Genomic DNA, 14,803 nt, shown 5'->3' with positions numbered 1-14,803 from the left:
CGCTGACCTGTCCCGCGTGGGTGCTGGGGTTGATGGGTCGAGGTGTGTCCTGACCCATTCGGGCCAGGTCGACCTGGGGAGGGAGGCCACTCGAGTATGCACCACTAGGTCCCAGACCCGCACTAGGTCGCCCACCGTTTGCAGTTTCCTGCATGTAGCGATCCCCACGAAGTGCGCCTCCAGGCCCGGGCGGCGGTTCAAACTGTCTGGGTCTGCCTCGCCGGTATTGGGGAGCAACGGGTTACCCCACAACGCGGTTGCCCAGCACCACGGTCCGGGGGACAGGGGGCTGGTCTCGATATCCCGGAGCGGTGGTAGGTGTCCCAGGGCGCCCACAATCCGGCTGATATCCGTGGGTAGGTCGCTTCCGCCGAGCCGGGGCCCGGCTTGGCTGGCGGTCGTCAGGGCCCACGGTTGGAAGGCGGGGTGGGTGAGCAGCATATAGGCGGAGAGCGTCCGGACCCAGGGATGGAGACTACCATCTATGTATGTATGTATGTATGTATGTATGTATGTATGTATGTATGTATGTATGTATGTATGTATGTATGTATGAGATCAGAACCTGATAAGCTCTGTTCGCTGATCGAATATGGAAAAAGATATTCTGTACACTCCAAGTTTCCGTACAGGCCGTTTCCGCTGTACATGCCGTTTCCGCTGATGGAATCCTTCCGCACACTTTCGGTGCGCCTATAAATATTTCTGTACGACTCTGCACGGCCGCGCTCCGTATCTTCGCAATACGATAGCCACCACGTTAGCGCTATGCCGTACATTCTCTGTACGTACAGCGTTCATTACGCAGGATGACATGCGATTGCAGTGGCTTCAAACAAAAACATAAAACAACGTTCATAGCCTTACCCTGCAAGGCAGAGCCTCCGCCTTCCTTGGGGCTACATTGCCGTACATGCAAGACAGTGCAGGATGCGTAACGTTGCAAGGCAGTTTTGAGTGCACGGCCCCATGGATACTTTATAAAGGCGCAAGCTCGGCGGGAAACCGAACCACAGCACCCTGAAACCGACGGTTCGCGCTAGCTACGCCTTCCGTCGTCGGCTTTTGATTACCAGCAACCTACAAACAAGAAAGCTGTACAGCCGTACAGTACAGCCGTACTGCATCCACTGTAGCTTTAGCTTTTTACCGGTACCATCCTTATCACGAGAATGAAGTTCTGACAAGCCACATACGCTTAGGGACTTGCTGCTTGATCAGTGCTGCGTGGCTCTTTTCAGGGCGACGCATTGCTTTAATAAAAACACGGCGAGTGCGGTGTACGGCAGTGACCCGTCGTCATTGTTGTCACCGCCTCGACGGATGGCTCCCACAGCGCGTGAACTTCATCCCCTGAAGCAGCGACATAGAGCTGACGGCAACCGCAGCCGCAACCGCAGCCGAGCCCTCTCGGCTCCGCCACCGGCTCTGCCGCCACCGCCGCCGCACCCGCCGCCCTGACCGCCGTGGTTTCCAACGCCAGCGCCTGGAGGTGCCTCCGCATCCGCATCCGCATCCGCATCCGCCAATTCCGTAGCTTGTACTGACGCGCCGCCGACGACCGCTGCGGTGGAGCTGGAGGCGGCGGCAAGTCCGGTTCGCACAACAATGCTGAATGCATGTACATCATTGCTGCCGGCGTCTACTCTCTGCTTTGCATTGCACGCCGTCGCCGCCGCCGCCGCCGCCGCCGTCGCCGCCGTCGTCGTCGCCGCCGTCATGGTGTTACGGAGGCCGGGGCATCCCGGGCTGAGGCACGCATGACACCTTGCTTCATCTGGACCGTTGCCGTTACCGTTACTCTTTGTGACTACCATCGCGCCCTCTGGTGGTGCCGCGTTTGACTCTTTCGCCGCTGCCGCTGCCATCGCCACCGCCGCAGGGTGCTGCCCGGTCTGTGTCACTCTGTCGCTGTGCTCCCCCGCCGCCGCTGCCGCCATCTCACCTTCGCCTTCCACTTCCAATATAGGCAATGCCACTGGCGAGGATGCCGCCACCATCGCCGATGCACCAGCACAGGACAACGCCCCAACAGCCAATACGTTGCATAACCTGCCGTACAAAAAACCTGGACGGCGTGAATCGTTGCCGCCAGCGCCGCTCCAAGTGCCGCACTGTTGCTGCAGCATTCGCTGCTGCAGATAGCCGGCGCACCGCGCGCCGCTGCCACAGGCCGCGGCCGCGGCGGCGGCGGCGGCGACGCCAGTGCTTCCACTGTTGGCGACGGCATCAGGATTAAGGATCGCATTGCCTGACGTCAGAACGGACCCACGGGTCACTGAGGATGAGCAAGTGCCGCTGATAGTTAAGACGGCACCGGTGCAATGGTGGGGCTGTGGCGGTCGGGCCGGCGGCGGCACATTGGCTTGATGATTACTTGCGCCGGCGGCCTCCGCAAGGAGACCAGTGCCGGCGGCGTCACCGCTTGTGCCGCTGCCTTTCAGGGCCTCGCCGTCTGACAGCGCCACGGCCGGTGCCACGACCGCCGCCCATGGCAGCAGTTGAGCGGAGCCAAAGCGGCTGCGGCCGCGGCCGGCGACGGCAGAAGCAGCGGGGGCAACAGCGGCGGTCGCGGCAGTGATAAAGCCTTGAGCGTTTGTGTGCGTGAGTGTACGGGAGGAGCCGGAGGCTGGGGGAGCCGACGGCCTGCTTGCCGCCACGCAGGCTGTGTCTGCAGCCGAGGCGACCATTGCATTTGCCGCTGAGGCGAACGTAGCGGTGCCTGCTGCCGCTGCAGCGGCGGCGGCGTCCGCTACAGTAGCAGCGGCGGTGGCTGCGGCTGCGCAGATAACGACAGCGGCGACACCAGTTGGCGCAGTATGAGGCCCGATGGACCCGTGGGTCCGTCGTGTGCCGCCCCTGTTCTGAGGCTGACGTCTGCCATACTGCAGCTGCAGCTGCCACATTTGTGGCGCTACGGCACCGGTGGGGATGGAAGCAGGTACGGCACCGGCGGGGATGGAAGCAGGTACGGCACCGGCGGGGATGAAAGCAGGTACGGCACCGGCGGGGATGGAAGCAGGTACGGCGCACCTCCTGGCACGGGGCTCGGTGTCGCCGCCGTCGCAGCCGCCGTCACTACCAATGGCGTTGCCGCCGCACCCATTGCCGCCAACAGTCGTGTAGCGGGGACGGATTGCTTCCGAACTGGATCGGCTGGACCCACGTGGCAGGACTCCAGAGCTAGTAGAGGCGGCGTCGGTGCTGATGTTATTGTCGTACGACTCTTTGATGCGCAGAATCTCTGCAATTGTTACGGAGCGGGAGGCGGACGGGGCACGGAAGGTTCTCCGCTGGGTTGCAAAGCTAGGTGAAGCCAGCTAGGTGCCGCCGCCGCCGCCAAGGGATACGGCACACACAACGAAGCTGTCAAGGATCTTGCAGATGCTGACAAATTGCAGTTACAAGACACAGAGCCCTGCCATGCACCATAAACTGTCGTACCGGGCAGCGCCGCTGGCCCCGCCGCCGCCCCCACTGTCGCGGCGGCAGCCGCTGCAGGTGATATGTCTGCCAGAGCGCGCACAAGGCCTCCGGATACTTGACCAATAGCTGAAGTTACGGGGAGCCGCCTTGTCCTATATGACGTATCCGCGCCGCCGCCGCCGCCGCCGCCGGGGCAGCTGCATTCACCGGCGGCACGGCCGCAGAGGCCGTCGGCGCCGACACCAGGACAGACCAGACGGGTAAATCCTTGCACGTGCCCTCCACCACGGGTAGCATGCGAAGATGGTGCTGTCGTGCCTAACGTACCCGTCAGCCCGGCGACGGCGCAAAACCTACCTAATGGCAGTACGGCAGCACAGTAGTCCGTACAGTGACGTGGACGCCAGCACGGCAGGTGGTTAAACCCTCTTTCGCCGCTGATTGCAGCGGTCCCCGGAGAGCAGTGCGCCGGCGTTGCCGCCAAGTCTGCCGTACAAGGGGTCGCGGCGATGTTTGCTGCTGTGGCATTGGCGGCGACAGCCTTTGCTTCGAAGCTACCGCTGACGTTAAACCGACCGCTGGCGGTGGCACGGGTGTACGGCAACCCCTGAGATGGCCCGTACTGCAATGACCCGCCCGGCGCTGCTCGGCCTTTCCTAGTCAAAGGCGATCCTACGACGTGGTGGCACCCCGAGCTTGCGGTGACCTGGGGTTGACCGGCGTGTGTGTTTGGGAGGACGCGTGTGTTTGGGAAGATATTGGTGGGGCGTGAGGGAGTATATGAATACACCTTCTGGGTGCTGTACAACCGAGCTGCACAACCTCATCAGGCAGCTTAAGGAATGTTAAACTTCAACACGATTGCAGAGCATGCTCAACATGCACGTGTAGGGTTGTACAGCACCGTGTAGTAGGCTTGCCGTACCGGGGGTTTAGATGTTGGTTGCGTGTCGGGGAGAAGTGGCGGCGCCGGTCTCTGTATGCCGCATGGCGGCATCGCAAGCCCGGCGCCAGGGCATTGAAACGGCAATCCCGGTGCGCCCGGGGGGCTCAGGACGTACGGAAATTCCGACGACGTTGACGTCGGCGCATTCTGTAGCTGGCCAGCAGGGGTGTCATTACCACCGTCACCGGGCCCCCCGCCGCTGCCGCTGCCGCCCCCGCCGTCAAAGCCGAGATGATGTTGAAACTGGTGAAGCGTCCCAGCCGCGGTGCCGCCGTCGCTGCAGCTGTTACTGCCCCGTACATACCGCCGTAAACGCTCCGCCAGCAACATCAGAGAGCGCATGGCGCTTGGCCGGGCAGGGAAAGGCGCCGATCGACCATCGCCAAAGCCCAAGCCGTACGCCGGCAACGGCTCGGTCAGTATTAAGCTGTCGTACAAAGCAGGACTGCCTTCACTGCCGCGGCCGCCGTCGTGTAGGATCTTGAGATTTCCGTTGACCAGTGACGTGCCCGACGCCGCCGTAGCCGCCGTACTGGCGGAGACACCGGCGCGGTTCCCGGGCGCCGCCGACGAGTCTGGAAGCAGGTACGTCACGCTGCCGTCGCCGCCGTCACGCGGTATCCAGCCTGCTTCTCCGCAAACCCATCGAGTCGAGCTTTCCCCAAGAGATCCGTCCCCGCCGACAATGCTCGACAGCTCCTGAGTGCCAGCAGCAGCGTCCGTTCCACATGGGGTGGTCTTGGCAGCAGCGTGGGGGGCTGAACCGCTTGTCGCCGCGTTGGCAGCAGCGGCAGTGGCGGCGACCAGAAGAGGCCCTTCCATGACCCGACATCCGCTGGGCGCATTCCTGGGGAACGCCCCGCCGCTGGTAACGTTCGGCAGCGGATCCGTGCGATTTCGCGCTGCCGTCGACATCGTGGCGGCCGCTGCCGCTTTATTGAGTGGCGCACTGATGCCCTCGGCAGCTACGACATCTTCAGCGATCTCCGTACTGGTATCCTTGACGGCACCATTGACGGCGCCAAACAGAACCGCAGGCAGCAGAGGCATCGGCTGGGTTGTGGTTACGTTTTCGCTGAGTAGTGTTGGCGCCGCCACCGCCGTCGCCACCGGCGACACCAATTCCGATAGCATTGCCTTGAATGCCCTCACGGTTGGAACGGCATCCAGCATGACGTTGTGTGTTGGGACAGGTGCAGCCGATGACGACTCCTTGTCTGTCAGCGCAACTCCAGCCACCGCCGTCGACGTCATAGCGGCAACCGCCGCAGCAGCAATGGCTTCAGCTGCAGTAGCAGCAATGGCTTCAGCTGCAGTAGCAGCAATGGCTTCAGCCGCAGTAGCAGCAATGGCTTCAGCTGCAGTAGCAGCAATGGCTTCAGCCGCAGTAGCAGCACCACCACCAGGAGCTGCTGGACGGGAGGTCCTTGATGTCTGTTGGGCATCGCCGCCTGCCGCAACGACCGTTCCAGCTGCCGTCCTTTCCACCGAGGCCGTCAGCGTCGGCATCGCCGCCACTGCCATGGACAAATTCTCAGGTCGCGTCATTGTTATTACCTCGAGCATTTTTTGTTCGATGACTTCTTTGACCCCATCACTACTGAACTTGTTTAGATTCGCGTTGCCGACAACACCACCGTCACCACCGTCGGCGGCGACATCATTCAAGTGCCGTACCATGAGTCCCCAGGTGGCTGAGTCATCCAGTGGCGGCAGCGCAGCTGGGGGAATAGAATGACCGGCAAAATCGGCGCGAGCGGCAGCCGGCTCCGCCAGGACACCTTCGCTGCAGGATAGCGGCGGCGGCGACGGATGCGGCATTTGTACGACAATCGGTTTTCCAATCATGTCCAGCGGGTAACCCCGGCCTTTGGTCCTGCCGCCGATGCCGCCGCCGCCCTGCCCATGACTGCTGTTATTTCCCCCTGTGCTGCCGAAATCACCTCCGCCGCCACCACCATTTCCGCAAAAGCCCTTTGTGGCACCCGGACTAGCGACACCCAAAGCCACACCGAACGACCTCTGCAGGGCAGTGGTGGCATTGTTGGCGGCGGTACGTGTACTGATCGTACACTTCATGTTGGCGGCGTACGGTAGTTGTCGTACGAGGTCGGATCCGGCAAGAAGGCGGGGCACATCCCAGAAGTACGGCATTTGGAGCAGCTCGTCGGCACTTGGCCGTCGGCGTGGATCCAGAGTCAGGCAAGCAGAAATGAGATCCAATAGCTCCCGACCCACGTCCTGTTACCACACCGGGTTTTAGGGTTTTAGGGTTTCAGGGTTTCAGATTCAGGGATTTCCAGGTTATTAAAATGTTATTATTATTTAGAGCTGATATTCTTATGTTGCCTGGCCTCCCACTGGCAACCACTCTTCAACCTAACCCTAAACCACCCCGATGACTACAAACCCTAAGCCACTACGGTTCAGTATCTTAGGGTTCTTCTCCTACAATATTATTGGCCTTTCCTTAGAGTACCCCTCTATGTTTTTTCCTTCTCGTCTATCGTTCTGTGCTTCTTCGTAACCTAGTACAGTCCAGGACCTGGGGGGCTTCATTCCCTTGTTCTTTCTTTCTTTCATTCGTCGCCTGCCGCCCTCACCGGCAGCTTCTGCCGCAGGGTTCTGGACCTGGTAGGTGGCGAGGTGGCCAGTGATGCGAGAGACCGGTCCGCGAGGAGCAACATCCGAGTCATGTGGGAGCGATGGAGGGGTCCCAAACATCGCATGATGAGCCACAGCTGATCCGCAGTGGAGCGACCTGCAGGAACGGGAACCGTGTGTGGTTGTGTGTGCGTGTGTGCGTGTGTGTGTGTGTGCGTGTGTGCGTGTGTGTGCGTGTGTGTGCGTGTTTGTGCGTGTTTGTGCGTGTTTGTGCGTGTGTGTTGGGACGAGCCGGAGGTATAGGGCACATGCCGTGTAGGTTAGCTCGACATAAGAGTCAGTGAGTTCAACGTTTTATGGTCTTAATATTGTTTTGTTTGCGTCTTAGTGAAGTAACACGCTGCATGCACATGATTTAAGGGGGGCGAAAGTAGAAATGCATTTTTACTCCGTCCCCAATCCATTTCTTTGTCCAGGTTTGTCCAGTTTCTAGTTTGTTTTTTCCCGTGCCCGCGTTTCCGCAATAGAGGTGTTCTGTAGGTTTCTGTGGTGTTGGATCCCACCTTACCTGGGAACAGGGGCAGCCCTGTGGCCAGCTCCGCCAGAGTACATCCCAAGGACCTGCGGCGGGGTTTAGGGCTTTCGGATTTCCCAAGCTAAAGACTCTAGGCTTTACAATGGGTGACAGCCCATTTCATGTGGTTCACGTACGAATTATTATTTATTTTCCCGAAAGAAATCGCGTCGATATGCGCGCGGCAGGCAGCCACCCCTCTTTAGTAAATATAGGGTTTCAGGTAAGAAAAAAAAGAGCACTTACAACTAAGCCGCAACTTTATTACTGAACTATTTGTTTCGGTAAAGTTGCGCAAGTGACAGCTCCAATCCTTACGTCTCGCGGATCAGTACATACGATCATGCCAACACCGTACGGAAGTTTCCCGAGTGACCCTGCAACCACCAGGTCTACCTACCAGATGTCGATGGCGGTGCCGTACGAGTCGCCCACCAGGATCTGTGTGCACACGTGTGTGTGTACGGAAGTATGTAAAAAAAGGGGGATACCGAGGAAAGGAAGCGGGAAAATCCTTTTGCCATGTGTCGTTTTGCCGTTCCGGCTTGACGGTTGATTTCTTATGTGATCGTGATGGTCGTGACGGCGGCGGTGACGGAAATTGACACACTAAATTTAATCTCATCCACCGCAAAACTTTCATATCTGCAAAAACAGAACGGGTAAAAAAATCGTTTCCTAAAGAGCACCCGCGAACGAGAGGCAAACGAAATCCAAGACGCACCTAAGGTCCGATTGGCGCGGCAAGGCGCAGTGTAAAACATTGGAAAAACCTGAGATTGACTTTCCCTTCAGCGTTTCATTTCTTATTATTCCTAGCTGGCAGCGTCTGACTGTGCCGGACTTCCCTTTCCTTCCAGGTTCCTTTCCCCTCCTCGTCCTTCCCGTCCACATCTGTCCACACGATTCAGTAGACGCAATTAAACGAGAACAACTTCTGAAATTTTGAACTGCTGATGAACGATTGGGGTCTCTTAATTCTTGTGTGCTGATAAGTGAGAAGGGCTAGGTAGTGGGGGAACGGGAAAAATGCAGTGCAGCAAATCAAGCGGATTTGAAACGCCCCCCTCCGCGGATACGAAGCAATCGTTAAAGATTCACGCGGACGGATGTGATAAGGTAATTATATCCGTCCGCGTGGAATACGGCAGATGACGTAGAGGCAAGGGATGGTACAGAACCAAACAAAAAAGGAGGGCATCATGTTAATGATAATGATTAACCTTCATTTCTGCGGAGCGGAAACGGAATATCGCTTACCTCTGTTGTTGAAGTGATGGTTGGATTGTTGTTGTTGTTGTTGTTGGCGGGTGGGTGACACACGTTCGATGATGCAGAGTGTTCATCGGGGTCGACGACCAGTACGGCATCCCGGGTAAACGCCCCGCACACACACACACACACATACGCACACATACGCACACATACGCACACATACGCACACATACACACACATATACACACATACACACACATACACACACATACACACACATACACACACATACGCACACATGACAGCAATCGAAGTGGTGGTTCGCCAGTCGTTGGGCAGGGTGATCGTTTCCAACGGGACGATTTGCGGGGTGGGATGGGGTGGTTTGGCGTGGGGTGGGGAGGGGGGTTATTATCGGCATAATTGTGCATGGCAAAATAAATACTTAGGGCATGCACCCGGTAACATGCTGCGAAGTATGCTCAGGGCGGTATACCTACGTAGGTACATTGATAATCGGAGTGATACCCAGTTTAGCACTGCAGATACGATACAGCGGATGCAGCGGATGCAGGCATATGCCCCAAGTTGGGGCCCCCAACGAATGCTGGTTACCCTGTCCTGTGTAGCAGGCAAGTTAGCCAGCGTGGTATCGGGGGCGACGGCGGCAGCCGCCAGGCAGAGGTACTGGATGAGGCTCCGGTGGAGCCGAACCGGACCCCCACCGGTGCTGTCCGCATTACCCAAACACTGAATGTTGGAAATGACCGACACTCAGATACCAGGGAATGGGTAATAATACCAGTAATAGGACCTGGCTGGGGTCCGGCGCTTTGTTGGTTTTCACACTGAATTTGCCATAAAAATATAATGGCCTTTAAAAAATGGAACCAAGCATGGTGAAAACCCGTACCATGGCCTGGACCATGAACTGGACCATGGCCTTGGACACCGCTGACAAGCAACCAGAGACCATGCTGCCCTGGCCCGCTCTTCCAACCCTAAGCGAACCCTAAGCACGGGTCCTTATTAAAAGAGGGTTGTTCGGAAGGAATAATGCTGGAATGTCTTTTAGCATCCTATCCACGTTACTCATTCGTAAAGCTGGTTTCTCCTGGCACCGGCGTTTCTGGTTTTCGTTGGTTTTATTGGTGGTTATAGCTGCAGGGGTTTTCCCGGTTGGTTATAGTTCGGGTTGTAGGTTTTTGGATTTCAGATGTCCGGCAACCGCCAGGTCACTCTGCGTCCTGCGCGTGTTAGTTCGCAGCTTCTCACTTTATATTTTCTCCGTAGTGCAACAAAAGGCCTGTGAAGGGAAAACGAAAATAGTAATGTCTTGACGTTGTGCAATCCTCTATACATATTTGCTGCAGTGCCGACTTCAGGTAGCTTCCAACAAATGGACTTCATATAACTATTCTAGTTAAATTATAATACCAGTACAGACTCGGCCGAAACAAACCACATCACAAGGACAGTCACAAACAAGTTACGCTGAGCGACGCAAACCTCGCAAACCAAAGCACTGCTGTACATGCAAGCTTTCGTTTCACGTAATCAACTTCCGGCAGTTGTACCTTGAAAAACGAAAAAAAATATGTAAGCCGCCTCATTCTGTTTCCTCCGGGCCCCGCCCGCCACACGCAAGCCCCACAAACATAAGTTTGCAACCCCCTCTCAAGATGCCCTTCACCACATTCCTCCTACCCCTCTTCAATTTTGTCCATGGAAGCGCAGGTCCCCTTCTTGCCTTAGGGTTTTCAAATATGGGGCTTTCCTTCTTGTCTTAGCAAGGTCTCCCCTCTCCCTGGAACCCCTCTTTCCTTTTTGAATTTGAATTTGAATTCCCCTCCCCAGATGGCCGATCGTACAGTTGCCATACCTGGCGGACGATACCACCGAGTCATCACATACGAACTCATCTGAGAAGTGTCTCCCCGAACCTTGTTATATCGCCCCATGGCTGCTTCGATGGCGCCGCACTCGATATCGCCCCCGTCCTGGAGGCCGTCGGGTTTGCTACCCGTTCCAGCCTGTTGCGGCGAGTTGCTGCTTCCCACCACGCGCGCAAACCCGAAGTCGCAAAGCTTGGCAACGCCGCCGCCCCCGACCCCGGGTGTGTAGCCGCTGAGGAGCACATTTGCAGGCTTTAGATCTCGATGAACCACCTGTATGACAAAAGCGAATATTATACAGCAGGCAGTACGGCAATCGTACAGGATGTGCAGTTAAGTGTATTTCCTCCCAGCAGGGCAGCCGCTTTTTGAGCTAAGGGGTTGGCGCCTAGCTACACCGCCACGGGGTGGAAGGGGGGCTTCAGGATCAGATCTTGTACGGATGCCGTACACGCCCATTGCCCGTGTTCACGCCCTATGCCGGACACTGTCCTTCGGATAACTTCACGGGTAAAGATGCATAGCAAGCCGTATTTCCTCGCCATGAACTGTAAATTATCATTCGTCAGCTCCTAATTACCAATTCCCCAGATTCCCTGTACCGCTGCTCGTCAATTTTTATTAACCTTGTGGTCATGGCAATGCTTGAGGGCGTGGAGCAGTTGCCAGGCAACGGATTTGACCATTGACGCAGGGAGGGCGCCGGAGGGTTGGCGTTCCAGCTCCTGTACGGCAAAAACGCATGCATGTCGTTCACTTGCTTGCGAGCGAAGAAGAGTTAAGAGGTGGAAACCAAGCAAGCAAGCTTGGTTCTCAACTTAAGGGAGTCGTGTTACCAAATCAACCATATATAAACCGGTGAAACTTGCTTTTCTGAGTTCTAAGTTTCAACGCATCTACTTTTTGAGATGTCGTCGTCAAAAGTACATGTAGTTTTAAATTTACTCCACCTTGCCCTACCAGCCGTCGCGTGTCATTCCCAGCCTCCCCCACAGGCCAGACACGGCAGCAGGGGCTTTGGACGCCGGGGGTGATCCTCCAACTTCTTACATACATATCACGTACGATCCTTCACGCATACCTGGTACAGGCTCCTTTCGACAAACTCAAACAAAAGGTACACCCTGGAGCAATGCAATGCAGTGAAAATAGAGCGGGCAGGCGCAAGGGTTCGTAGGGCGGGTAGGCTGGTGGGTGAAATGGAAATATACTTGTCCCATAACTCTTCCTAAAGATATGGATATCGTAATGCAAGGTGGGAATAGCGAGGGAGAGGCCAGCGGGAAACCGTGCACAGGTGTGTGTGTGTGCGTGTGTGCGTGTGTCTTATGGTACGGCATAGACGTATCTGGCCTCACCAGAAGAAAATTCATCATGCTGAGCGAGTGAAGTAAAGATGAAGTAAAAGGGAGCCACCGTGCGTGCAGATGATGACCGTATGACGCGAAATGTTGGCTGGTTAATGCGGCAAGGCAAGCCAGAGGGCAGTCAGGTAGCCAGTGTCGATCCGTTTCCCCGAATGTCTGTTTGTTCGTTCGTTCGTTCGTTTTAAGTGTTAGCGATTTGGCGGGATGAGTAACCGTCACCCTGCTACGCTACCAAGCACTCGGTCAGCTGGGTCGAACTGATTGATGACAAACTGGCCCTTCAGAACTAAGCATGGGAAACGTGCCGCAGCCTGCTGGATGTCCTATCGTCCATAAAAAATAGTTTTTACATTCAACGTGTTGTTCATTCAGTTTGCACGGTATGCAGTTGCTTAAGTAAAATGGGGTTGACGGGGCAAGTGGACGGATTCTTTCTCGCAGCCAGGCCAGTGTCCGAAACCCTGAGCAACTCCCTCCCCCCCTATAGACCCCGTCCTCCGCCCCTGCCTACTGCTGACCCTTTCGCTCCCCCCCTTTCCATGCCTGCCGCTCTTGCTTCGGAACGCTTCCAGCAGCTTCACGATGTTCGGGTGCGGAGGAAGCATTTTCAGGATTTTAACCTCGCGAAGGGTAAGCCGCATGACCTGTGAGTGATACCGGGTTACTAGTTTCAAGCGTGACCGGCAGGTTGCGCATGCATGCGGAACCGCGAAACGAATGGATGCCTGCTCTCGGCAATGGTACGACACGGTTGCATATTCAAATTTCATTCCTCGGAAAGCAGCAGAGTATCGCCCAAATGACTTAATTGCCTTGTTCCTTTGCAGAGACGGGTTGTCGCGGCATAGATCGGCGAATTCATTTTACTTGCAGACGCAAGCTTTTCGTGAAGCGATGGCTGTTTCCGCAAACAATCGTCAGAAACTCAACTTGCAAAGGAACAATGTGATATGAAATCTCACAATTACGCTTCAAGTGGCCATTTAACTGCTCATGAACTGCAGCCGTTTCGGAAATGGTCAGCGGCCGCCAACAACGCTTTCCATCGGAATGCACATAAAATTAAAAGACGTCACGTAATTTGCATTGAAGAATGCATAATGTACAAGTCTGTTTTGCCGCCTGCTCACACATAAGGCATGGGGAACGATACATACCTCCGCGTCGTGGTGCGCCATACGAATCCCTTTAGCAGCTACGAAGCTGCCCGTTTTAGAGTCAATACATTGATAAACTACTCCATAGGCCCCCGCGCTTATTGTAGAGACGTATGTGTAGCGCTGCTCCATGATGAAGCGGTTGGTCGGTGCGTCAAGTTGAAGAACACACCAGGACTTATGGTATAGGGTTAAAAATAGGCCCTTACCTCCATGCGCTACAGGTTGTCCAGACGCGAGCTCCTTAACGACATGTCGCACTCGCTGCTGTTTTGCATCAACAGCAGGAGTCACACAACTCCTGCCTACAAGATGCTTCTAGATGCGAATAAAAAACTCCCACTGCACCTGAGCTAGGTAGAGGCTAGGCGCTCTAGATTGCTATAGCTTTGGCGTTACAGTTGTAAGTGTTACGCAACCTATGACGTGCCTCTGCGGCACTGAATGACTGCATTGCTAACAACGGTTGGAAAACGCCATGACTTATCACGCGAAGGATCTACTGGCAGTTCAGCAGGAATGCGAGCAACTAGGATATATGGCTCACACTGTACCGCCTAGCGGGCATCATGCATGCTTGACAGCTCAAGACACGTCCGAAACGCCAAGCCGAAAACTCAGTCCTTAAGGAATTGAGGAAGCCAATTGTATTTACAAAAGCAGGGAAGGGCCCAAGATGTCGGGAATGGGACGATATGGACGAGCAACCCGAACGTTGCATAAAGTGAAATCGTCATGGACCCGAACCCTCAAGTCAAACGAGACCATTGACAGAACAGCTCACTGGCCTTACACTTACATTCCTATCTCACTACATACTTATCTTTATTTATATATCATATTTTCCGTCTTTTATTTCAAAAAAGCAACGTTCGGGTTGCTCGTTTACGGGCAGGAACGTCACGAGCAGCTGCACATGTATCTGCACACACAGTCGGGACGGGCGGAACAAATATCGCTCGCTATAACAAGTCCCCGACAACTAGTGTTTGTACTAACCAAGCAACGCACCCACGGGCAATGGAGATCGCTTTTCGTCCACCAACGGTTCGTTTCAAAAGCTGCGACATAGGCTGCCTAACTACTAGAGCCTTCGCTTTACCCTCGACATCGATCGGGTATAAAATGCTGCTGCTGCTGACTATCCTTATTATGGCTGCGCCAGCACGCACTGCAGACACTACCAGCACTCAATGCCAGCATGCATTCCACACCGCTACTGGCAGAGTACTTGATGACCCCCTAGCTAAGTAACCAAACATTGCCTGATGGTGTCAACAGAGAACCCTGAGGTGCAACATGACATATTATGCAACACAACAGTTTTATGGTGGAGTTGCGCACGTGGAATTCCCATCGTTTACGCCTCGCGGCTTTAGCCCAATACACACGCGGCCCTGGATAAGAGGATCAAACCTTTGCCACAGCAGCCGCGGCAACAGCAGCAATGGTGAGGCAGCCCGTCTTAAAAACGAATCGGTAGCTGCTGAAAATGCCGTGCCGTAAATGAGCGCATCCAATGGTGATATACCCAGAGCTGGATCAAATCAAAACAAATATAAAGATGCAGGAAGCGCGCACCGAAGAAAAAAGGAAATGGATTCCGGTTTTAATGTCA

The 14,803-nt window shown here is 55.5% G+C and overlaps 1 protein-coding gene across 1 annotated transcript; it reads right to left on the bottom strand.

The window, feature by feature from the left end:
• Positions 1-10,526: 10,526 nt before the first annotated feature.
• stpk22 (serine/threonine protein kinase 22) lies at positions 10,527-13,317 on the bottom strand (the record flags this gene model as incomplete). The annotated part of the gene is made up of 5 exons (XM_002950908.1): positions 10,527-10,934; positions 11,288-11,386; positions 11,743-11,785; positions 12,593-12,672; positions 13,186-13,317. 5 exons carry the CDS (start codon positions 13,315-13,317, stop codon positions 10,527-10,529), a joined length of 762 nt encoding a protein of 253 aa, XP_002950954.1.
• Positions 13,318-14,803: the final 1,486 nt, after the last annotated feature.

Source organism: Volvox carteri (genome assembly GCF_000143455.1).
Source record: "Volvox carteri f. nagariensis unplaced genomic scaffold VOLCAscaffold_21, whole genome shotgun sequence".
In the NCBI taxonomy this organism is placed as follows: Eukaryota; Viridiplantae; Chlorophyta; class Chlorophyceae; order Chlamydomonadales; family Volvocaceae; genus Volvox; species Volvox carteri.
The sequence above is the reverse complement of the archived record's forward strand: the minus strand, read 5'-3'. Positions and strand labels throughout refer to the sequence as shown.